Source organism: Alosa alosa, chromosome 12, assembly GCF_017589495.1.
Source record: "Alosa alosa isolate M-15738 ecotype Scorff River chromosome 12, AALO_Geno_1.1, whole genome shotgun sequence".
In the NCBI taxonomy this organism is placed as follows: Eukaryota; Metazoa; Chordata; class Actinopteri; order Clupeiformes; family Clupeidae; genus Alosa; species Alosa alosa.
In genome coordinates this window covers 30,122,568-30,146,355 of record NC_063200.1, presented here as the reverse complement: position 1 = coordinate 30,146,355, position 23,788 = coordinate 30,122,568, and the positions used below count along the sequence as shown (strand labels likewise).

At 46.2% G+C, this 23,788-nt stretch overlaps 1 protein-coding gene across 1 annotated transcript in view; it reads right to left on the bottom strand.

Annotated features, from left to right (window-relative positions):
* The window catches only part of LOC125304465 (splicing factor SWAP), a 93,544-nt gene that overhangs the window by 22,921 nt on the left and 46,835 nt on the right, over window positions 1-23,788 (bottom strand). The window contains exons 13-14 of the mRNA XM_048258768.1: window positions 19,644-19,828; window positions 1-224 (exon numbers count right to left, since the gene is read on the bottom strand). The exon at window positions 1-224 is cut by the window's left edge and continues 159 nt beyond it. Coding sequence (XP_048114725.1) covers window positions 1-224; window positions 19,644-19,828 — 409 coding nt within the window. The remainder of the gene's footprint in view (window positions 225-19,643; window positions 19,829-23,788) is intronic.

The window sequence follows — 23,788 nt, the reverse complement described above, 5'->3', positions numbered from 1 at the left end:
TCCCGGTCCTTGTCCTTCTCCCGCTCGGGGCCGCGGGAGGCCGAGGCGGCGGACACGGAGGAGGGGGCGGCGTGTGCGGAGGAGAGGGCCGACAGGGCCGACGGGGCCGCCTCGCTGGTCCTCGGCGCGGGCACCTCACTGGACTGGTATTCGGTGGGCAGAGCGGGCACTCGGGACATCACAGGGAGGGTGGCAGGAGCCACCATGATGGACATGACCTCCGGCTAGAGAGAGAACGAGAGAGAGACAAAGAGAAAGAGAAAGAGAGAGAGGTAAAAATGATAATTACAATTTGTAGACAGCAGCACTCAAGTGAGACACACTGAGGCACAGCTATCGACCGGCGACAACAAAAACAAGATTTTCTTTAGCCAGACAGCCGGAGAGCAGCAACAAAGCTCAACTGGGACGCACCGAGGGAGTGGAAGGCATATCTTTGCATAATTCATTCCCTGATTGGAGCACCTGCTTCAATCTTTAGAGCACCAACTGCCTTAAAATTAAGTGGGAGGCAATATCCAATATCGCCTGCAGTCCTCCAGCTGGGACTGTCTTTAGGCTGTCTGCATGCACTGGTCTGTGTGTGTGCGTGTGTTTGTGTGTGTCTGTGCATGTGTTTTTACCGCCTCCAATTCTGTGTTTTCTGGCTGGCCATCTGATGGGACCCATATGCCAGGGTGTGCATGTATATGCTCAGAAAAAAAAAAGTATGGGTGAGCCCAAATGTGTGTGTGTGTGTGTGTGTGTGTGTATAAAGTACAGGGGTCACTCAGCTGGTGTGAGAGTATATGTCTGTGTCCGTCTCTGGGGGCTGCGGAGACTATGGCTCGGTGGGTCATAATTACCCCTCCACGTCGGCCCCTGGCTCTTACCCTCCCCAGCCCTGTGCTCTTCTGGCTGCTAATTGGAAGATATTGGTCTGTGTGCGACACAATGCGGCCTTGGCCGGGGACATAATTGGCCCGCCTTTGCTAGCGCTGATTGCTCAAAATGCGCGCGTCTGGTTAAATTAGTGGGCTCCGGCGCTGGAGTCACATCACACGCCGGTCTCACATCAATGCCCTGCCGCTCTCCTGCCATCAAGAGTGACGTGCGGCTTACTGTTTCACTTTCATAGGATTTGAGCAGAAAAATAACTTCCATTATATTCAGGAGGAGACAGTGTCAATGAAGGGGAAGGACAAAGTCTGCGTAAACAAGAGGTTTCAAAATGAGTGTGTGTGTGTGTATATGTGTGTGACTGAAGGCATGTGGGAGGGAGGGAGTGAGAGAGAGAGAAAAAGAAAGAGAGGAAGAAGGAAAGAAAGCATGTGCTGTAGCAAGTTTCTCTGTCATTATCTGGTGTTACGCAATTAAGGCCAGGTCAAATATCTCCCGTGAGTGTGCGGAGAACCAGGACACAATGTCTTTATCGGAACAGTTTTAAAGAGGTGACCCAATTACTCTCAGGGAAAAAATAAATAAATAAAAAACCAGAACGTGATTCCACCTCAGCCCTCTCTTTTCCCTGTCGCATGGAGGAAGAGGAAGAGGGTGCAGAGGGTGCACCAGATACTAGAACACTCACTGGCTCAGGGCAAGATGGAAAACAAGAAGGAGAGGGAGGGAGACAAAAGGAGAGAGAGAGAGAGAGAATGAAAATAGAGCACAAACATATGCAGAAATTAGGGGAGAGAAAACAAGGAACTCTGAGAACTAGAAAGTGAGAACAAAACACAAAGGGTGTGTGTGTGTGTGTGTGTGTGTGTGTGCGCGCATAGAGAGAGTGTGAGTGTTTGTGTCAGTAACAGAGAGAGAAAGAGAGAGAAAGCAGCAGAGAGTGTATATATATATAAATTCATACAAGCCAGAGTCCGTTCCATAATTAAGAAAAACAGCGGAGGAGCCGGTGTTTGATAAGTGAAATGTCTAACTATTCCTGAGTCTGGCTTATGGGAGATAATGAGGGAGGGCTGTGGGTCGTGGCGGTGGGCTGCAGTGGTAGCAGTGGCCGTCTGCCTGTGCTCACAGACCGGGGGGGATATAAATAGCTTGACATTTGGGAGTTTAATCCCCCAGGGAAGGCACACAGACACAGAAGAGAGAGAGAGGGAGGTGGAGAAAGAGAGAGGTAGAGAGAGAGAGAGAGAGCTGGATAGGGAAAGAGAGAGAGAAAGAGAGAGAGACTGGTGGCTAACGTCTGCGTTTCAGAGATAGCAGGCGGAACAGTGCCCTGTGAGCATCACACTCATCCACACAGTCCTGGGGTGAGTGAGGAGGGCGCACATTGGAATGAGTGTCTGAGAGTGGGGTGGGGGTGTGTGTGGGCAGCCAGGAGATACAGGTCAGCAGCGTCTTCCAGCTCTGTCATCATGTGCAGGACACCACCACCACCAGCCCTGGGACACAGAGCACACCATGTGCCAGAGAGAGTTGATGGAGCCACTGTATCCAACACTTCTTGAGCCCACACACACACACACACACACACACACACACACACACACACACTCTCTTGATTTCTGAGAATGTCAGATTGTATCAAAGGTGTCACCTTTTTGTAAAATATTTGATAAGTAAGAAGTGCCTATCTTGCTACATTTTCAGATACCGGATTGGCAAAATGACAGACTGCCTCACGAACCGAGATGTATGGAAGAGTGATGAGGTGGTCTCAGACGGATGTACAATATATTTTCAGGCCGAACACCTGGCTTGCTCAACTTAGCGTTGCAGGTGTAGGTCTGGGTTCTGACCTGCCAAGCTGCTCAAGTTTGAGGCATGAGTAACTAGAACAGATGTCTCATCCATTCAAACTTAAGATGTTTTTTGTTTTCCAAAATGAATAGATTCAGTGAGTCTAACACTCGAGTAGAAGAACATATTTTCAAGATTAGTTTTTTTTTACAGATTTTGAGCAGTGTCTAAAGATGAGCGACGTGTCAAGTGAAGTCAAAGCACAGTCATAGCACATTTAAAAACGCTTGTACAAAAGCGCTCATGCCGAACACTTGTAACTAGAGAACATCTAATCTCTGGAACTTTCAGAGATGAGTCTTTGAGCCACGTTAATTCACATACCCAGAATGGAGGGAACAAGCAAAGGAGGCTATTTGTAGCATCACCCTGCTGTTCTTAAGTGGCACAGACACTATGACACTTCAAGCTTATTCATCCCTGGCTGGTTTGTCATCACAGGCAATAGGTGGACAAAAAAAAAAAATCCCTTGAAGCGACGTTTAGGGAGCAAACGGAAGATGTAATTACACGGCCCAAAAAGCAAGACAAACTATCTCAAATATCACAAACAGAACACCTGACTAATAGGAAAAACAGGAAGGAGCCCAAATAAAGAGAAGGGAGAAAAGCAAAACAAGAGAAGCAGGACGACATCTCTGACCGCCGGGTTCCGCAGGGCTGCACAGGGTCTTAAGCTGGCTCTAAATGGCCATCGCCTTTGGGCTGCCCCGTTTACTCTGTAGCCAGCCAAAATCACTCTCCACAACTGCCCACACTAAATAGAACCATACGGATATGTCTATATGGTCATGGATGACTAATCAGGATTGTGTGTGTGTGTGTGGCATGGGACTCCTTGTTCAACAGAAATAATAATGACATCTCAGAAAGCCATTCCGTTCTCTGTGGGCACTACTGATAGTGGAAGGGGTTTCCATTCCCCGTAGAGACAAACACAGTCAGGCAGGCGCCCTCTCACACACACACACACACACACACACAGAGAGAGCCTGTAACCGAGCTTATGATTGACACTGACATAAACAACACTTGACTCTAGGTTGTGTGCATTTATGTGTGCACACATGAATATGTGTGTGTGTGCGCATGTATGTGTGTGGCATCTACGTCTAGGACACCACAAGAGATATATTATCTGTCCTGCGTTTGTGGCGGGCTCTACCACATGAAAAGGCCGTGGCTTCCTCTGAGTCATGGTGAGCGGCGACCAGCAGTCTGGCTGCCGATTGGAGGGCAGAACAATGCCGTGGAAACGCTTCGGAGTCCCAAACGTCTGCAGGAAATGTGCTGCAGGATAGCCAAGATCAATGCGAATGAAAGAGAGGCGCGCGCGTCTGTGTGTATGTGTGTGACGGCATGTACCATCCAATTTAAGGCACCCGGACAGACTCAAAACAACTCTCCATGAGCGTGCCTGCCTCAAGCGCCAGCAACAGCCTTCATGTCGCATGCAGCAAACACTTTATCCTCATCATAGCTGCTGTCACATAAACGCTCACAGATAAACACACAGACACTACCACACACACTCATACACACAATACCGATGGTGAGATTTCTTTGCAAAGCTGTCCAACTGCTTTTCTGTGAAACAGAACGGCAGAAACTGTATACGCAAGGAAAACGGCAGACCATGACAGGCCTTCACATGCAGTGTCTATGACAGGCAGTCTTGGGCTTACAAAGGCACAGCACACAGGACTGCGCCTGTGAAGACCACTTGTTGGGCTGCTGAGTATGGGGAGCATTCATTAAAACAAAAAGTGGATGGTGAAGACCAGGTAACAGTAGGCACTGGCTTGGCTGCACATGGCACACAGCAGACAAAGAAGCCTAGAGTCTGTCTGGCAGCAAGAGCACCTGCTGGTTGTGTGTGTGTGTGTGTGTGTGTGTGTGTGTGTGTGTGTGTGTGTGTGTGTATGTATGTGTGAGTGTGTGTGTGTGTGTGTGTGTGTGTATGTTGGGGGGGGGGCATATGAAAGTTTAAAATGAGTTTTGGAGAGTAATGCTCGGGCCAAATGGGTCTTGTTGTGATGAGGATGGGTTCATTCAAAGATGGTCAAGTGAAGTGCAGACAACACGGCCGTCTTGTAGCAATGAGACAGATGCTGACCGCACGGCGGTCTTCGCCGGCAGCATCTGTGACCTGTACGTGTGGCGGCGAGGGCGACTTTAATCTGTGTGTCTCTCCACTGCTATTAGTCACTGTTGATTGGGGTCAGCGCGCGGGCCCTGATGAGAGGATCGGAAAAGGCACTGGGTGGGCAGGGGCAGGGGCAGGGGCAGTGCTGGACGACACCCACGGCGGGCACATATGGTGGGGCGGCGGCCAGAAGGACCTCGGGACGTGGACGTCACAGCGGAGCTCCGGGATGGGAGAAATGAGAGACGGAGGGAGGGAGTGGGCGACAGAGCCGGGAGCGAGGGAATAAAGGATAAGTGATAGAGTGTGGGAGGAGAGAGAGAGAGAGAGAGAGATAGAGATAGAGAGAAGAATGACGTCAGTCACAGGCTGGTGAGGAGGATGATGCTGGACACGCAAAGGGGAGTGGATCAAGTGCATCTCCTCAAGCACCATGGATTAGATCCAAACCCATTTACCTCACCTTTTTAGTGTGCCATTGCAAAAGTAGCATGCTAATCACAGTCTTCTAAGAACAAAATTGTCAATGATTACCTCTTTCTAGGGCTCCTGATAAGCCAATCACAGCACCAGGAGGCCTCTTTGGAATTTCGCAATCTTTCGCAGCCCGCCAAGCAATGTGGCAATACATTGGCGAGACATTGATTATTTAACTGCGGGGTAATCATGAAAGCCATAATCAAAATTTAGCTGGAAAGCCAATTAAGGAGGAGAGGGGGAAAAACTGTGTGTGTGTGTGTGTGTGTGTGTGTGTGTGTGTGTGTGTGTGTGTGTGTGTGTGTGTCTATGTGCATGTGTACATACTGAAGAGCAATTTTCCATTCAAAGAGTTTTAAAGAGCAATTACATGAAATTATATAGACCAGTCAAGTCATTAGCCGTTTCTTTGTGCGTGTGTGTGTGTTTGTGTGTATGAGTGTGATGTGTATGTGTGAACATGAACAATAGGGGAATTTACTACAGTTCTATATGGAAAAAGTGGGGGCATGAAGATCAACATGTTATATAATGTTCGTCAAAGCACCTGTCACTCAGGAATCGTTTCCCTTGCATGAGAGAAAGAGGGAGGGAGGGTGGAGGGGAGATGATGAAAAGAAAGAAAGAGGGGGGAAAGAAAGAAAGAAAGAAAGAGAGAAAGAAAGAAAGAAAGAAAGAAAGAAAGAGAGAAAGAAAGAAAGAAAGAAAAGAGAGAGAGAGAGAGAGAGAGAGAGACAGTGAGTGAGAGAGGGAGGAAGGGGGTGAGAGAAGACAGCGAGGGAAAAGAAAGACATAATAAAGGGTAGTGAATGGGTTTATCATTCCGGGGAAGGACAGGGGTTGTATTGGACAGTGTCTGAGGGGCATGGAGGGAGTGAGGTCTCTCGCAGGACAAATCGCCTCAGAACGAAGTGTGTCACCGGACAGACAAAGGAGTCCAATCAATTACAAAGCTAAGCACACATCACACGAGTGGTGGCTCAGGGGCCCACGGGTGCTCGTCTCCATCTCAATATCTTCAAACACACACACACACTCTCTCTCTCTCTCACACACACACTCCACATCAAACAATAACGTGCACGCACCTCAGGCTCTTAGACTGCAGAGGCATACCAGTGCACCTTAGGTTACACAGCTGCACATCACACAAACACACACACACACACACCTTTGTTTGAATGTGCACTGCAGCACCATATTCAGAACTTGTGTATGTGAGGGGGGCATTAAGGAGAGAGGAGAGAGCAGGGGAATTTCACAACACATCAGATCAGAGCAGGAACTATTGCAGCAGCGCAGCAGAGCGGTTTCTACAGCGGACCGACTTCAGACGAGCTCATAGACTGAGAGGAGAAATAATGAGAGAGGGACCAGGACTGAAGGGTGAAATAATGAGGGGGAGAGAGAGAGAGAGAGAGAGAGAGAGAGAGAGAGAGACAGTAGTGTGTGTGTGTGTGTGAGAGAGACAGTGTGTATGAGAGAGACAGACAGACATATGCTTCAGGACATCCCTTGATGACACCCAAGCTCATGCCACGTGTGCCCAGATCATCTCTTCTGCCAGCGTGGGCACAATGCCCAAGAGACAAAGAAAGAAAGAAAATGAGAGAGAAAGAAAGAGAGAAAGAGAAAACCAACCAGAGAAAAAAAAAAAAAAATGTTAAACAAACTGAACACTACAGCGTCATCAAGTCTAAGAAGCTGAGAGAAGCGAGCATGTGTGTGGGGCTGGCTGAGTGGATGCAGCCCTGTGTGAGAGAGAGAGAGAGAGAGAGAGAGAGACACACAGTGCTTACATTACCATGAGCAAATAACAAACGGACAACGGACCTGTGTGACAAATTGCCATAGCTGTTGCCATAATAAGCAGTACGTAATAATTACATATATCAAAATAATGACATACATCCCTAATTATTACACATCAAAACAGTTGGAAAGGGAGCTCGTTAGATGAAATGTCTCAAAGCTTTGGAATCTGTACACAGAGGGAAATGAGAGGAGTCTGTGCTCATGGCGACAGCAGTTAAAACCGCACTTACAGCCTGGCACAGATCAATTTACCACACTTCAGTAGAGCCAATGACCCAGGCAGGGCCAGGTTTCACCATCACACACAGAGAGACAGAGAGAGAGAGAGAGACCCCCACACACACAAACACACACAAGGGAGCTAATTAGACTGAGTAAATTCAAGGTGAGAAATAATCTCTTTACCGATAATACATTGTTTGTTTCCTCAAAGGACAAATTGCATGTGACTCAACAGACTGGCCGAGCAGCTTGTGGCTAATGTGTAATTCACACCCTTTTGACCAGCGAAGGAAGACGCAGACACCACCGGGACCACCATATTGACATGAAAAAAATAAACTTTCAGAAGTCGGCAGCCCGCTGAGAGTGGAAATGCTATACATCAGACAGAACGCACAAAAACACACACAGAGTGTAATCTCTGTGGGGCCGTTGCTATATAGCTGGTAGGTGTTTGAATGGCAACTCCCTGGAGACTGTGCTTGCCTTTCAAAGACTTTGTTTGTTTTTGAAATAGTCTCATGTCTGACAACACACAGACGCACACACATGCACGCAGACACACACACATACAGTACAGCCACAGACCTACACATAAGTAGTAACCCATACACGAACACCACAAAGGTCCTCATAAATATGCGCACACATAGAACACGAGTGAGCATGTTTACAGTTAAGTCTATAAAAAAGCTAGGGTAAACTACACTTAAATAAACGGTAATTTCTTTGATATATGGCTCATCCACATACATTCCCCTACTTTGTGGCAAATAACCCCCCTTCCTTCTCGTCTGTGAAAACAAAAAGCTTTGTTGAAATTCAAATCTTTTCCGACTCCAATTTATTCCATTTAGGTCAGGCTATCAGGGCCAGTTTCACAGTTCAACAGAGTCTAACTTTTGCCATACTGTATGTTCCTTTTCACGGAGCCGAGGGTGGAACCTCCACGCACTAGGGGTGGGCGATATGGACAAAAAATAATATCTCAATATTTTTTGTGATTTTGACGATAACGATTATTAGTCGATATCCTTTAAAAAAAACTTTTTTTAAACGTTTTTAAAAGTCTGAGTTACTTTACAGCTCATTATTACAATAATAACCAATAACCTAACTTATGACTTTTTAACCAAACCAATGCATTGTCACTCTATGACACATTTCCAATTCTGCCCCCACTTGTATGTGTGGCAATGACATGGTCTAGCCAGCTACATTACAGAGGATAGACAGGCCTGACAGTTTCCCAAGAGAAAGTCTGAAGCTGAAGTTCCTTTCAAACCTTTACTTAGGTTTCACCAGAGCCCGTCTAGGTCCTTATTAGACATTCTCTGGTTTCACTGTAAAACTAAGCAGACCTTACAGAATAGAAACTAATGCATTAGCTTATGGCTAATGTATATGAAATCCTATAGAGATGCTATCGGTTAGCATAATCAATAAAAGTTATTTATATTTTTTTTATATATTTAGAGCGAACTTAAGTCCATTTACAAAAAGGTAACATAAGAGGACTTATTTGTTTACAACTGACTATTAAAATACTCAAAGGCTAGCCTAATGTTTACATATAATACCGTTACTTTAACTTATCAATGTCACTTGAATGGAGTAGCCGCACAAAATAAACATTAGGCTGTGTGTGACAATGTGGACCACTAGCAATCACGTGACTTGCTCTGCTGCAGCCAGGAGCCTCCTCGCATTCACCTCCTGGCTTAGTGAATGTATGGGGGTTCAATGCGTGATTTCGAGTGTTTTCCCCCCCAAGTAATTTAAATACTCGATAATGTCAATTTGCGTTAAAACAGCAATCACGATATTATCGCAGACGATATATATCACCCACCCCTACCACGCACACACAGGAGAGCTAGCACAAATGTCACGGAACGTGGGGAACATGCCATATTATCCCCCACTTCCTCCAGGGTGTACTGATTTCAAGTTCTTTGTGCGTTTCTACCCCCATTTTGTTGGCTGATAAAAAGGAACGTCTGCTCATGTAAAAAACATATGAAACGGGGAACAGAGGAGTGTTAACAGAAAACAGTCACTGACTGGGTTTCCCATTGAGGCCCTCTCTCCCCTCCACACACTCAGACGTGCCCACACACCCAGGCACACACGCACACACACAGCTTTGGGTTTGGCCTCTTTTCCATTATACACACATGCCATATCAAAATGAGAAAATCCTAAAGACCCTCCACAATAAAACACATGGATGACAAACAAAATGAGAATGGAAAAAGTAAGAACAGAAAGTCATAAAGAAAAAGGCAGAAAAAAAGAAAAAATAGAATGACAGAAAGAAGGGAAGGGCAAAAAAAGGAAAGAAGCACTTTCAATGACTTTGCCACAACACTGTAGCCTATGTTTTCTTCAAACCAGACTTTGATACAAACAGCCTTTTCAGGGCAGTTTTTACAAGTTTGATACGTCAATGGACCATTACAGGGGTAGCATATTTGTGTGTGTGTGTGAGAGAGTGTGTGAGGGAGGGTGTGTGTATGTGTGTGTGTTTACGCATGCGTAGGTGGAAGGACAGGCAGTTGGTCTGCTGTTTTAATTGTAAGCTGTTCAATCCGTGCTAAGCTTGTGGCGGGATCTGGGGTTTTAGCTGAGGATTATGTTACGTAGAACACACACACACACACACTGAGGAAGACCAGATACACACATTCACACTGCTAGGCAGAGGACACTTAAATCTCACTTCTCAATCTCAGTATCCCACTAAGCGATCATCAAAGTATTTAGAATCCAAATATCCATTACCTGCCTGATCACACCGATACAGCTTAATTGCTTGAAAAGTGCCGTTTAACAGACCTTTCTACAGCATGCTACACATTATTCCTCTCCCTTGCACCTGTAGTCAAACAACTCAGTGGAAATTTCCATGGGCTCAAAAATCTCAAAAACTACTCAAGTATGTCAACCCAATGAGATCCGACTGCGTCTGTCTGTCAGCGATGACAGGACTGTGGGCCCTGGAGGGATTGGCTTGTCCCCGAGGAGAGACAACGAATGGCAGGAGGAATAACATCCTGGTGGCCCTCTGCAGATTAATGCCACTGTAAGCTGCTGCCTCGGGAGCACCCTCTGCAGATTAGAGAGAGAGAGAGAGAGAGAGAGAGAGAGAGAGAGAGAGAGAGAGAGAGAGAGAGAGAGAGATGAGAGAGGGAGAGATAAGGAGAAGGGAGAGAGGGAGAGAGAGAGAGAGAGAGAGAGAGAGAGAGAGAGAGAGAGAGAGAGAGAGAGAGAGAGGGAAGAGAGGGAGGGGGAGAGAGGGAGAGAGAGGAGAGAGAGAGAGAGAGAGAGAGAGAGGAGAGAGAGAGAGAGAGGAAGAGAGGGAGGGGGAGAGAGGGAGAGAGAGGGAGAGGGAGGGAGGGAGATGGAGAGGAAAAGCAACAAGTATGCCATCCTGTTCAGCCTTGGAAAATGTGACCACTGGAATCACAATGAGTGAGCGGTTTGTCTAGAATCAATATAAAACAAATTTGAGGACGCAAAAAAACACAGAGCACCAAATCAGGGCCCACTTGGATGGATGGGGAAAGAAAGCCTCAAACCACTCTTGTTTTCCCCCTACTATTGTCAACCCTCTTGTGTGTGAAATTAACCATGATTGGTGGATATTCAAGGGTCATTCACAATTTAATTTTTTTTTTAAATCCCCAATGAGAGATGGATTGCACTGATGGTAAACTGTGTACCAACCACAGCTGCCCACAGAGGGATTCATACCTGCCAAATAGTTCTCAATTTCAGGCTTTTGATAAACTTATTGTGTAGCCATCCAACAAAACCATCACGTTATTAATTTAATCCAACATGAAGATTATGCATTAAAGACAGAGCAAAAACAGACGAAGAACAGACAAACGGACAAAGCAGATGTGGTGCTGGATTGACAGTCTTCGCTGAATAGCACAATGTTCAAATGGATGATAAAATAGAAAATGTTCAAGCATGGGTGGCGCCCAATGTCCATCAATCACGTACAAATTTCAAACACGCAAGTAAGCGGGCTACAAAGGACAAACACATTGCACGTTTTAAAAATGAATCAGCTACTGGGAAGCTTTTGGAGTAGACCAATTCTGGGATGGGAATGTTCATGGAGAAGCGGACCGCTCTACTGATTGGCTGTGGTCAGAGACGTCCGTGTACTGTGTAAGGCCAGCATAATCACAAGGAGGGTGGCCAAGCCACTATTGTTGCTCCATTTGTACTCCACAGAGCCTTACAGATGTACTAGTCCCGAATGACACTGGGTGTGAGGCCCATCACCATATAGATAACATATAAAAGAATCCTACCTACCACACACACACACACACACACACACACAAAGCTCTCTCATGAACAGCCAGCAATGTGATGGCATATCAACGTGCAGACGGAAACTTTCAGTGAACACCGCGGGATCTCTTCTGAGACAAGTCAACACCACAGACTACAGCCTGCCAGAAAATACTGACATTCGTCGTCGCAAAAAAAAAAAAAAAAAAACACCCAGGCCACATGCTGTGCAGGACCAGACGAAGAGACTTGTCTGTACATCCAAGCAACGCTGTGGCCCTCCAACCATCTCTCATGATAAAGACATGCTATGAGCAAGGCATGAACAAGTTAAATCATATGTGCACTGCTATACTGTACATCCACTGCAGATGTTCACCAAAGCGGCTACAGTGTTTGACAAAAACTTGAAACAGTTTGTGAAAGCTGAGAGAAAGCCAAACTACACAGTTGTCTAACAATATTGAGAAAACCCAACTGGTGTATGGTTGGGAATTTCTGTCTCCGACAAACTAGACTGAAGAAATGCCAGTTAGCCACTCAACTCACCTACTTCTGAATGATTTGATCTGACAGTGGAAAGGGGCTAATTGTTGCCATATGCTAGCTCCTGAGGATTTAGGCAACAGTTTTATGAAAGTGCCTTGCACCATTAGCCTTGTAAAGGGGCACTATAAACATGAAATATTGAGTTGAAACATGAACAGCCAGAAAACAAAACCTCTTGAGGTAGTAGAACAATGCTTTGTGACTTGTTCTGAGCACTGGGACAGAAGTGGATACCATACCACTGAAAAAACGAGGAAACCATGAAAACTATCCACAGAGAACACTCAGACTTGTAGCTTCCTGTAGCTATGTGCTCTAGTGGAAGGCCTGAAAGGATAGATACAAGGTGGCAGGACATTGATGAGAGGACAGTGGCAGAGTAGAGAGCAGAGGCTGACTTCTCTGACCTCAACAAAACTTCCAAGTAGTTAAGCAACCTCATGGCTTCTGTGCCTGCCTGTGTCACTCTCTCTCTCTCTCTCTCTCTCTCTCTGTCTCTCTCGACCCCTTTAAACTCCAGGACGTCCTCTGTGCTTCTCTGGCTGGCAAATCAGGCTGATGACTCACAGGGGCTTCGGGTTGTTGTTTCTGTGCTCTTCCCTCTCAGTTCAGGGGAGTTCCTGGGACAACTTTATAGACAGAGGTTTCCTGTATGCACGCCAACTTAGCTCCCCGAGGACAGTGCTTCTTGTCCTCATGACTCATGAACTATTTTTTTTTCTACCTTGCCTAGTTTTCGTTTGTTTTCGTTCACAACGTAATTTCACAGTCACTCATGGGACATGCCAGATGACGATTTACTCATCCCATCCTGGGGGTGTTACCTACATACAAAAACTCACTGTTGGAAAATAAACCTAAAAAACAAAACCACAACAAACACATCAACTGCAAAAATTATAATAAAGAATGGAAACGGAAGTGGCCCCGTTTCTTTTTTGCCCGTACAATACACATCACACCATGATGACTGCCGATTGTCCCTCTCAAATAGGGCTGGTGCCACAAAAGAACAACCCAAGGCTGCTTGATCAAACACAGACACACACACTGTACCTAACAGAGGGCAGCAAGCACCACAGAGCTACAATAAAGGAGATGACAGTGCAGAGAGCACCCCTCTGCTGCAGAAGCCCCATTCAGCCTTGGACAATGGAGGACTTCCCAGACGAGCCTTGGAGAAGCGCTCTCCTCTAATGGCCATGTATCACAGAAGTCCTATTCAGCACGCGGCACCCTGAAAAATCACATTACTGTGTCAAGACACGCCGAACAAAAGGCCAACCAAACTAAAGGAGCTCAAATGAAGCGCTAATTGATAATTTCAGACAATTCTTTTCAGATACGGTCAAAAAAAATATGCCCCTCATCCTCCAGTTTCAGCGGCAACACAGGGCTAATCCACCTCCAAAAGGTGCTGATGGGTACTAGAGGCAGCACCCCCCACACACCCACACACACACACACACACCAACCACATCTCCAAGACAACAATGTTCCGGCATCCCAGCATCCCACCCCGAATCTCTGCGGCGCAGTCACTCCTCGGAACCGGTCGCGGTGAAATGGCGGTGACAGGCCTGCAGCGTGGTGCACCAGCCGCTGCCAGATGACGATCCATCTCCCCGGCCGCACGCCACTCCGGCTGCCGCGCGAGGGGATCTGCCAGGCGGCGTTTAACCTGTGCCGTGGCGAGCCGGAGAAGATCAAAGGCTCCCGAGCGCGGGGGGGTTTATTTCCACTTAAAAGGCTTCCCCTGCCGGTCATGGATGCATTTTCCTCTTGAAGGACGTTGGACCTCGAGAGTGAACGCTGGCCTTTTACTTGCAAGTGGTTCTTGTCTTTCATGCTTTTTCCCCCACTCTCGCTCTTGGGGACGGAGGACACTGTTCTCGCCTCCGTTTCTGATTTGACATTAAATTCACAAGGACAATTCAACGGAACCTTAAAAGGGTGGTAAGAGGGGGAGGAAAACACAAAGAAACAAGGGCTAAGGGCACATAAGGTGGCAAGAGAGGGAGAATGAGACCATGAAGGAGAAACAGGGAGAAAGAAAAAGGGAAAACAAAGAGTGAGAAAGAAATGCATTAGAGGAGGCAGGGCAGCTGGAGTGCATCCATGGAGTCATCCATGCCGATGTCCTCAAAAAGGAGGCATATAGGTGCCATTCCCAGCATGCTTCACTTGCAAGCAATGCGAGGTTTACGGTCTGTACCCCAGTGCTATAAAACGGCCAGTAAATGTCCCGTCCACAGGTATTAAATCGATTGAGGAAGATCACAGGCTGTAGCGCCTGCACCAAGCCAGCACAGTGTGTGAAGTAAATAGCATTCTATTTGCCGACAGATGAGCGGGGGATATAAAGGCCGGCGTCTGTTTTTATTGCGGGAGCAACGCCTCTGAAGATGACCAACGCTTAGCCGACACATCAGCGGGGGGCTGCGGGCTTCTGACTGGGTCAGGGTGAACCTCTTTTATTCTTGTTTTCACAGAGCTTCCCTTAGCTGGGGTTCATTTCTATGGTGAAAGCCCATAGGAGCATAAGGGAGAAGCCATGGATTAAAACAGGAAAGCTGTGGGTTGGTGGTGGTGGGGGGGGCAGAGGCAGTGATCTTGGGAGAGTCTCCTCTTGGGAAACATGACTGCACAGAAGACATGAAGGTTGCACAAGGTCAAGACTTGTAGTGATGGATCAATGGAGTGGCTCGGCCTCCTAATGACCGGTGGCTGAAGGAGGAGAGGTGCATAATGAAGTACAGCCAAGGCAAAGGGACCTGCCAGCACTTCTGCCTGAGAGGGACTAGGCTGCCCTTCAGGAGCTCATCCCTGTGAAGCAGCATGACTGGGATGCCACCTGGGGCCCAATGAGTGACTGATGTATGAGAGGACCAGGCAGTCCTTCCTTAGATGCCACATAGCCTTTTTCCACCAACAGAGAGCCAGTTCCGTTCCCGTTGGTGAACCATCATTTGAACCGAGCATTTCGACCAAACAAAAAAACGGCTCGGAATGTGGCACCTTGGTTCGGAGGCTGAACCAGAAAATAGTTGTTTTTTCCTGTGAACCGGAGTGGGCGTGTCATGCTAAAAGCATGAGTTTTACGTCCATATCAACTGTTGCCATAAACAAAACTAGTCAACTAGCATTACACTGCAGACGTTAAGAAGCATTTTAGAGAGGTCATTTCTGCCATTTTTACGGGACAACTGTTTATATCATTCTCCCGTTTATGCATCTCATTAACTTTTGTTTTGCATGCAGCACCCACTGTTGATGACGCACCCTTGGTTCGGTTTAAAACTGGTGGAAATGTGGGCTGGTTCACTAGATAGCACCAAGGTTCAAAGAATCATGAAGGTTCATGAATGCATTCTCTGTCGGTCGAAAAACAGCCACAGAGACCAGGAGCCAACACCTCAGAATAGGCCGCTTTTGCTGATCTCTAACTGTGCTCATCTTCCAAGGCTGACACAACTGTATCACACAAAGAAAGAGCAGAGTCATACAATACATACAATGCACTTTCTGATGATTTCAGTCCTTCACTCGAGTGAGTGAGTGAGTGAGTGAGTGAGTGAGAAGTCGAACAAGATAGAACTCGACCCTTGACCTTGTGACACACCACCACCGCGCGTTAGTGCTGGAGTTCCACCGAGCATGACATCAGCTAATTTTGGCTTTAACTTTTCCCGTCAAGCGCAGTTTTTTTCAGAAGGACATCATACTAGCGTTGGTTAGGTCCTTGCATTAAACTGGGGCTCTGGTGTGGGGTTCTATTAATATTAATGCTACAGTATAGCACATGGGGCTGAGGCCTGTTGTTCGCCCCAGGATTGGCGTGGAGCAGGGCCGGGGCCGGCTACATGTGCTAGCTAGGTACGGGCCCCGGTGGGGGCCTGCTGCTCCTCCTGATTTCACACTCCATTGACCTCATTAATGTGGAGCAGGGCTAAGGCGCCTACACAGCTAAGAGCCTGCCAAAAGAGAGAGAGGAGAGAGAGAGAGAGAGAGAGGGCAGGAGGGAGAGAGGGCAGGAGGGAGAGAGAGAGAGAGAGAGAGAGAGAGAGAGAGAGAGAGAGAGAGAGAGAGAGAGAGAGAGAGAGAATGTGTGCGTGTGAGTGAGGGGATGCTGTGATGAATGCCCTGCACTACTTCTACTCCCAGCTCTCACAGTCAGCTAAGAAACACAGGGACTGCTGGCCACAACAAGGCAGTGATTTGATTTACATGGATGTCCCTGGGAGAACATCCTGTGAATGCCATGAGCTGTAGACTGTGTGTGTGAGATTGTGTGTTTGTGTGTGTTTGTCTGTGTGTGTGTGCCTGCAAACCACACACAATCTCTCCAAAAATATGCATGAATCAGAGCAGGGGCATTTCTCTTAGGACATACTAGGTTCGAAAAGAAAAAAAAACAAGATGCAAGGTCTCATTTCAAAGCTCATTTCATTGCTACTTTTCCACAATGGTACCGGTGGGTGTGGGTGCACGTCTTCAGAGTCCTGAGCCCCCAGATACAGTCCTGTGAGATTGATACATACATATTCCCACACACACACACACACACACACACACAGCCTTGGAGCCCTTATTACAGTCAGTTCCACCAATTAAGCTTTGCATGTCTCCCTGGTGCAGAAGGAAGACAATGGCCCATGCGAACTAAGCCAGACAGATAGCTGCTAACATCATCTCCTCCGAGACACACTGTCTGCCACTGCTCCTCTGAGGCGCACGCACACACACACACACACACACACACACACACACACACACACACACAGATAGAGATAAACATGTGTATGTGCACACACTCACACACACACGTACGTACATACAGACATACACACACGCACGTGTAGAGAGAAAAACATCAACGTGCATCCATACAGAAGAAACCCACACGAGAAAAGAACTCACAACACACATAATAACCCGACACAAAACAAAAAGAACAAACTATTATGAACCATACATTACCACGACGGAGATCCATTATAAAAATTAAAATTGACAGAACCCCACCAGGAAATAAAGCGATTCTGACAGAGAGTTATCCCTGTTGATGTGCTTGCAAGAATTCGGCACTATTTTCTGTGAAATCAATAGGACCTAATGTAACTTCATTTAAAAATAAATAAATAAATAAATCATCTTCATCTTGGCATTAAAACAGCAGAGAAAATCTGAGCATTGAGGACAATCACACTACAATTAATGATCCATTATGTCACCGCTAAAAGGTTGTGTCTGGCAAACAAGCCCTGCTGTTGTGGAAGATCACCTTTCAGGCAATTAAACTGATAAAAGTGAGTCACTGCTTTGGCAATCAGCGTGTGTGTCAGGGTTTCCGTTGTCCGGTAATTACCGGACATTGGCCGGAAAAAAAAATGAAATGTCGACAAAATTAAATCTTTCGGTCAAATTATCCGATTGAAATTGGCTAATAATCCGTCCCCTAACGCAATCTGAATTTGAGAATAAGCCTTAATATGTAAGCCTATATTATCGTCCCTCTAGCTATGTTTTAAATTAACAGGCTCTACCGTTTTGAAAAGTAAGCTATTAAACAACACACATAGCCTATGCTGCATTTCAAATAGGAAGCGCGACGCTTAAAGCGTCCATGTTAAACAACGAACAAATGAGTGAAACGGTTCAAACATGGCCAGGCCCAGGCAGACTAGCCTTAAAAGTTTTTTCAGAGGCCAGAGCGATGGATGATGATAAATTGGTAACGTCTGAAGCCTCAGATGTTCGGTCAACTCCACCACCACGGTGGCACCACCAGATAAAAAGCAGAAGTGTCGGGCGTATCTGTCGGAATCAGTGACATTGTAAGTGGAGTTGCGGGGGGTGCGGCCGCTCCAAGACACTATCATTCTACGTGTACACTGGACACACAAAGTGTTCTTTATCCAAAGCATACAGCAGGCCTATCGTTCTCTGTCTATGATCTGCAGGGTTAGGGCCTCCTCGACGAGGCGATTAGTGGTCCACGGATAATTTCTGGCACAATTACACGGTATCATTGAACCGTGGCCGAAAGAAAAATAAACTAAACATTTCCCAGAATAGGAAACATTTCTTAATTTATTGTTATCAAATAAAGAGGCATAGCATTAGGGGGTAGTGGTGTGAGCGCTCATTATTGTGTGTGCGCATCTGTGTAAGTTAAACAGTCACCACTGGAGATAACGTGTGTAGCAGCAACAAACAATGTAGCCTTTTTAAAACAACGAACAAAGCGGACTCTTGCTGTCCATGAAAAGATACTGGCTAGATCTTGTTAGGCATGTTTAAGTTAGGCTAATGAACATGTTGCATTCTATACAGCCTGATTATGTCATTCTTTAAGCTACATAGCCTGTCTCCAGTTTTCCTCAATTTGACTAATTAAGAAGGGATAATAGGATATTTGACTGGCATTTTGACCGATATTTTGGGCAGCCGTGGCCTACTGGTTAGCACTCTGGACTTGTAACCGAAGGGTTGCCGGTTCGAGCCCCGACCAGTGGGCCGCGGCTGAAGTGCCCTTGAGCAAGGCACCTAACCCCTCACTGCTCCCAGAGCGCCGCCGTTGAAGCAGGCAGCTCACTGCGCCGGGATTAGTGTGTGCTTCACCTCACTGTGTGTTTACTGTGTGCTGTTTGTGTTTCACTAATTCACCGATTGGGTTAAATGCAGAGACCAAATTTCCCTCACAGGATCAAAAACTATCTATACTTAATACTATACTATACTATATATATCATCAAAATGTCTGGAAAACAAAACCTCTGCCGGTCACTTTGACCGGCACCATTTTTTTCTAGCGGAAAACTCTGGTGTGTGTGTGTGTGTGCGTGCGTGTGTGTGTGTGTGTGTGTGTGTGTGTGTGTGCGTGTGTGTGCGTGTGTGCGTGTGTCTGAGAGATAATATTGTTCTGTGTTAAGCCTCAGAGCCACATGGGCCAGGTTGGCACTTCAGGGACACTGCAAAGTGTTCCACCACATTAGACAAACTCAACAGACTGCCAAACAGTTCTCTAAAACGGAGATAAACACTTGACTTAATGCTTGAGAAGGGCTATGAGGCATTCAGGAGTCTGTAGGTGTGTGTGTGTGCACTGAGAAAATGCACACACACACTCAGACATAAGCACATATTCAAAACCACTTAGGCATATGATCCTTGAATGGACAAATTACTCACACACACACACAAACACACACACTCACAGTGGCATGCATGTACAGGTACACACACACCAACACAAATCTAACTGAAACATAGACCAACTCAAAGTTGTAAACACACACACTAGTCACAGACACAGACAATTCTCAGACACAGACACACAGGAACACACACACACTAGTCAGACAGACAGACGGGAACACACCTCTGGGGGTGCGGGTGTCTCCTCGGGCCGTTTGGCGTCTGTGTCTGGGCCGCGGAGCGTCTGCAGGAAGAGGGCAGCTTTCCTCTTGCGCTCCGCCTGCAGCTGCTTCTCTTTGGACTCCTTGGAGGCCTGAGCCAGCTTCTCCCGCGCCGCCGCTGCCAGACGCGCCTCCAGCTTCTGCTTGGCTATAACACACACACACACACAGAGAAGGGATCAGACACACTCAGAGTTACACCCGATAGACACATAAACAGATAAATAAGAATAAAGACATGTCACACACAAACAGAAGACACTCGCGTCACAGACCAACAAAAATGGAATTGAACTGAAAAAGAAGACATCTCTTTCTCTCCCTCCCTCCCACACACACACACACACACACACACACACACACAGAGATCCCTGGTTGGCACATAACTCTTCTTCAAAAATCACTCAAACAAGGTGGTTGCACACAGTGAAGGCATTAAGAATGCAGTGTGGCATTAAAGCCTACTTATAGTGGGTCCCAGTTAAGAATTGACACTTCATTCACCATCAAGGTGATTCACGCAGCTGGGTGAAATGTAAGTACAACTGCAGCCGCTTGGGGGCAGCATAGTCTGCTGTGGCGTTCCACGGTCGAACCGGACGGAGCATTCGACAGCAAGGGCTGTGATTGGCCGAGTTTTCAGTGTGTTTCTCTGTGTTTTTAGCAGCCCCTGCAACATGCTAGTCCACTGTAGCCTATAAGCTTTGTACATAATGTTAAACATAGTTTTGGATTCAGTGGCACGATGTCTTGATTGTACAGTGCCTGTCTCTCAGTAATGTTTTAAAATGAGAGCTTCGTCAGCTGGCAGTAGGCTACTTTGTCGGCAGTCATGAGAAGTTTGCTTGCTAACAGAACATAAATATGCTGCCCAGAAACCTCGTGAATAGTTCTGATTTGTTTTACTACACTAACGAGGTTAAATAGGCCTATAGCCTTTGCCTACAGCATCTCCTTAACAGTAATGTTAACAAAATGACAGCATTCATATGACAAAGGAAAATGAATTCGGTCACTCAAGACTGCGACAGCAACCAAAGGCTACAGTCCTACCCAATAGGCTACTCGAAGCAGATAGCGTTGTCTGACGGTCGAGTGGGTTAATGCGCGTATTTCCAGAACAGGTCTGCAACTTTCAGGCAGTTCTGAGTTTGAATCTAGGCAGGAGCAGAGCCATATAAAGGCCTAGGCCTATTGTTATCAATTTTTGCAAGGTGTTGCTCCTGGCAATTCTTGACGTTTGGTAATTAGTTGATAGCTGTTTTGGGACACGTTAAACGTTCTTTATAATGGCGATACGGGGGAGTAAAAAACGACTGTTACAACTGTAGGCTACAATGTTACAAAAATATGCGTGTTAGTTTAGTTAGTTTTGTGATGTTTTGCTTTTTTGGCTAGATTGACCTTGGTTAGACTCTGCATATGTTATTTCTCCGTATGGAAAATAAAGTCCATTTTCGACACACGTCTGTTATTAGTTCAATAACAAGTGTTCCTTGTTAAAACATGTGACTAGTGAAACTCAAATGATTTTAGAAATATTTAGCCAAAGCCAAAAGTGTTAGAGAGAAGGAGGCGGTGCAGCTCAGATGTCTTCTTAATTTTCTTTATTCTTTAGTAAAAGGTGCAGAACATTATTAAACTTTGACTAACGTTTCAATGTTCGTTAGTCAAAAATATCGACACATCGAAACGTTAGTCAAAGTTTAATAATGTTCTGCACCTTTTACTAAAGAATAAAGAAAATTAAGAAGACATCTGAGCTGCATCGGCGTCTCTCCTTCTCTCTAAAATATCTGTCCTGGCCTGGTTGCACCGGATTGTCGCCAAACGACAGAAGCGCGGAGAACCCTCCTGTGTCTACCAAAAAGTGTTACTTTGTGCCCCGCGCTCCCCCACTGCTTGTGAAAGAAGGGGGTGGGGGAGGGGGGCTTAACGTGAAAAAGCTTAATGTCCCAAAACGCATGGGCGGATTATGAACTTTTTGGCCCCTGGGCCCAGATGTATTAAGGGCCCCCCACTTATTGTCGTATATTAATTTTTTATTTGGTTTGATGTGATTTCCTGTATTCTGGTGCATTTTGGGGATGGCCAATACTAAATTCAATCAGATTCATAGCCTACATCCTGATTTGTTGATATTGAGGCAATGATTCTCTGCAAAGGCTTGGGCTTTAGGGCCCCCTGGCCCCCTGACCCCTTGGGCCCCTGGGCCTGGGCCCGGTAGGCCCGTGCAGTAATGCATCCCTGCCAAAACGGCAACAAGTCATAATGGCATACCTGTCAACACTCCCGTTTTTCCCGGGTTTCTCCCGTATTTCAAGGTCATGTCCCAGCACCCTCCCGTTTTGTTATTTCTCCCGGAAAACTCCCGTAGCCGAATTTAAAACTTCATTTTAAAATCATTGATCATTCAGGTTGCCAGATTGTGTATGAAATACACCCTACACATACACGATCACTTAGTTTCAATTTCAACCGTTTTGTCATAGGCTAAAACCTGGCAACCCAAAACCCAAATAAGGGTGCCAACTGCAGCCTGAGTCTCCAAATTAAATGGCAAAGCGGGCTAGTTGAATGGCCTACTCCAGAACTAGCTGTTGTGAAATTGTTGGGAATTTAATTGATTAACACATCACATAAACTGTTATTGAGTGTTGTTGATACACTGAACTTGTTCCCTCGGAACCAAATCTGACAGCAAGCAGCTTTGGAGTTTTGGAAGTAGGCTGCAGGCAGGCAGCTGGTGGATACAAGATAATGGTAAGGTAAAAGCAACGACCGAAATGCAGTGTTGAAACACGTGTATGAAACGTATTAAATATGCAAACACAGATGCGGTATAAACACTGACCCTCCCCCCCACCCCCGGAAAAAAAATCTCCCGTTTTTGGAAAGCTAAATGTTGACAGGTATGCATAATGGTAGGCTACAGGAAGTGGGGGGAGGGTATGGGATGACCAGAGCGTCTTCGCTGTGCTATTCAGAAAGCATCTTCTATTGTCTTTCCAGGCGCACACAGCTCGTTACCATATAGCCTATCGAGTGCCTTAACAGATAGGCTCTGCTCTTGGTTTTTGACTCAACCCTCTTGTTGCTTGCAGTTTGTTAAAATGATGCAGATTACATTATTTATTTCTGATTAATTGCGTCTTTTGATGTCTTTTGCAACATCTGCTTGTTAGGCTGGGCTAGTGTCAATGTCCTGTACAGGTAAATGTTCAACAATTGCTGGTGTAGGCCTACAGGCTATAATCAATTAGGGACTGTTAGATTTATTTATTTAAGGGGCTACGAGGAGGAGTTTTGGGAGCGTTAGTCAAAAAAAGACGTGACCCTCCCTTGCCAGCCAGAAATGTTTCTATGACCCTCCAAAGTGATTGAGAAAAAACGCATAACCCTCCCCAGTCCCAACAATTTATTGATGCCTTCTGTAGGCTACTGGGTCAATTTGGGAGCTTGCATGCTACGACACCTTCCTTGAAATGCCTTGAAAAGGCTGTCGTTTTGCACAATTTCACAAAAAATCACGGGACTGAAACAAACCTGTCAACTTTTCCGGTTTATCACAGTATTTTAACTTTTTTCCTCGCGGTCTTAGGAGGAGCTGCAGGACCGTCGCAAGGGGGTGCGAGGCCCTGTGCAAACTTGACAGATGGTGCGAGGCCCTGTGCGAACTTGACAGATACATGAACTTACGTGCATGAAATCATGCGATAGCTTACTTTACACATAGCCAAGGCTACCGTCGGTGCATTTTAGTAGTCTAATAAGCTACACCAGCTTGTCTTTAAGAGGGGAAATTGTATAGCCTATAACATTAGCTGAGTCACATATTTGGCCATATGGTGTTTATCATAGGCTACATCACGAAACCAAATAGTGTAACAAAGACAAACACTTTAACAGGGGAAATTAATTGGGCATGAATCATTGTGCTGAACGGTATTTGTCAATGAGCAGAAACACACACGACATTCAAACTGTTGATAAGATGTGCACTATGAAACTGGTCTGTAGGCTAACATTGGACAAATAAATGACACTGACTCGCCATATCCTGACTCTGAAAAAACATTGTCTTGCTTTGTTGCAAACTCAGCAATGA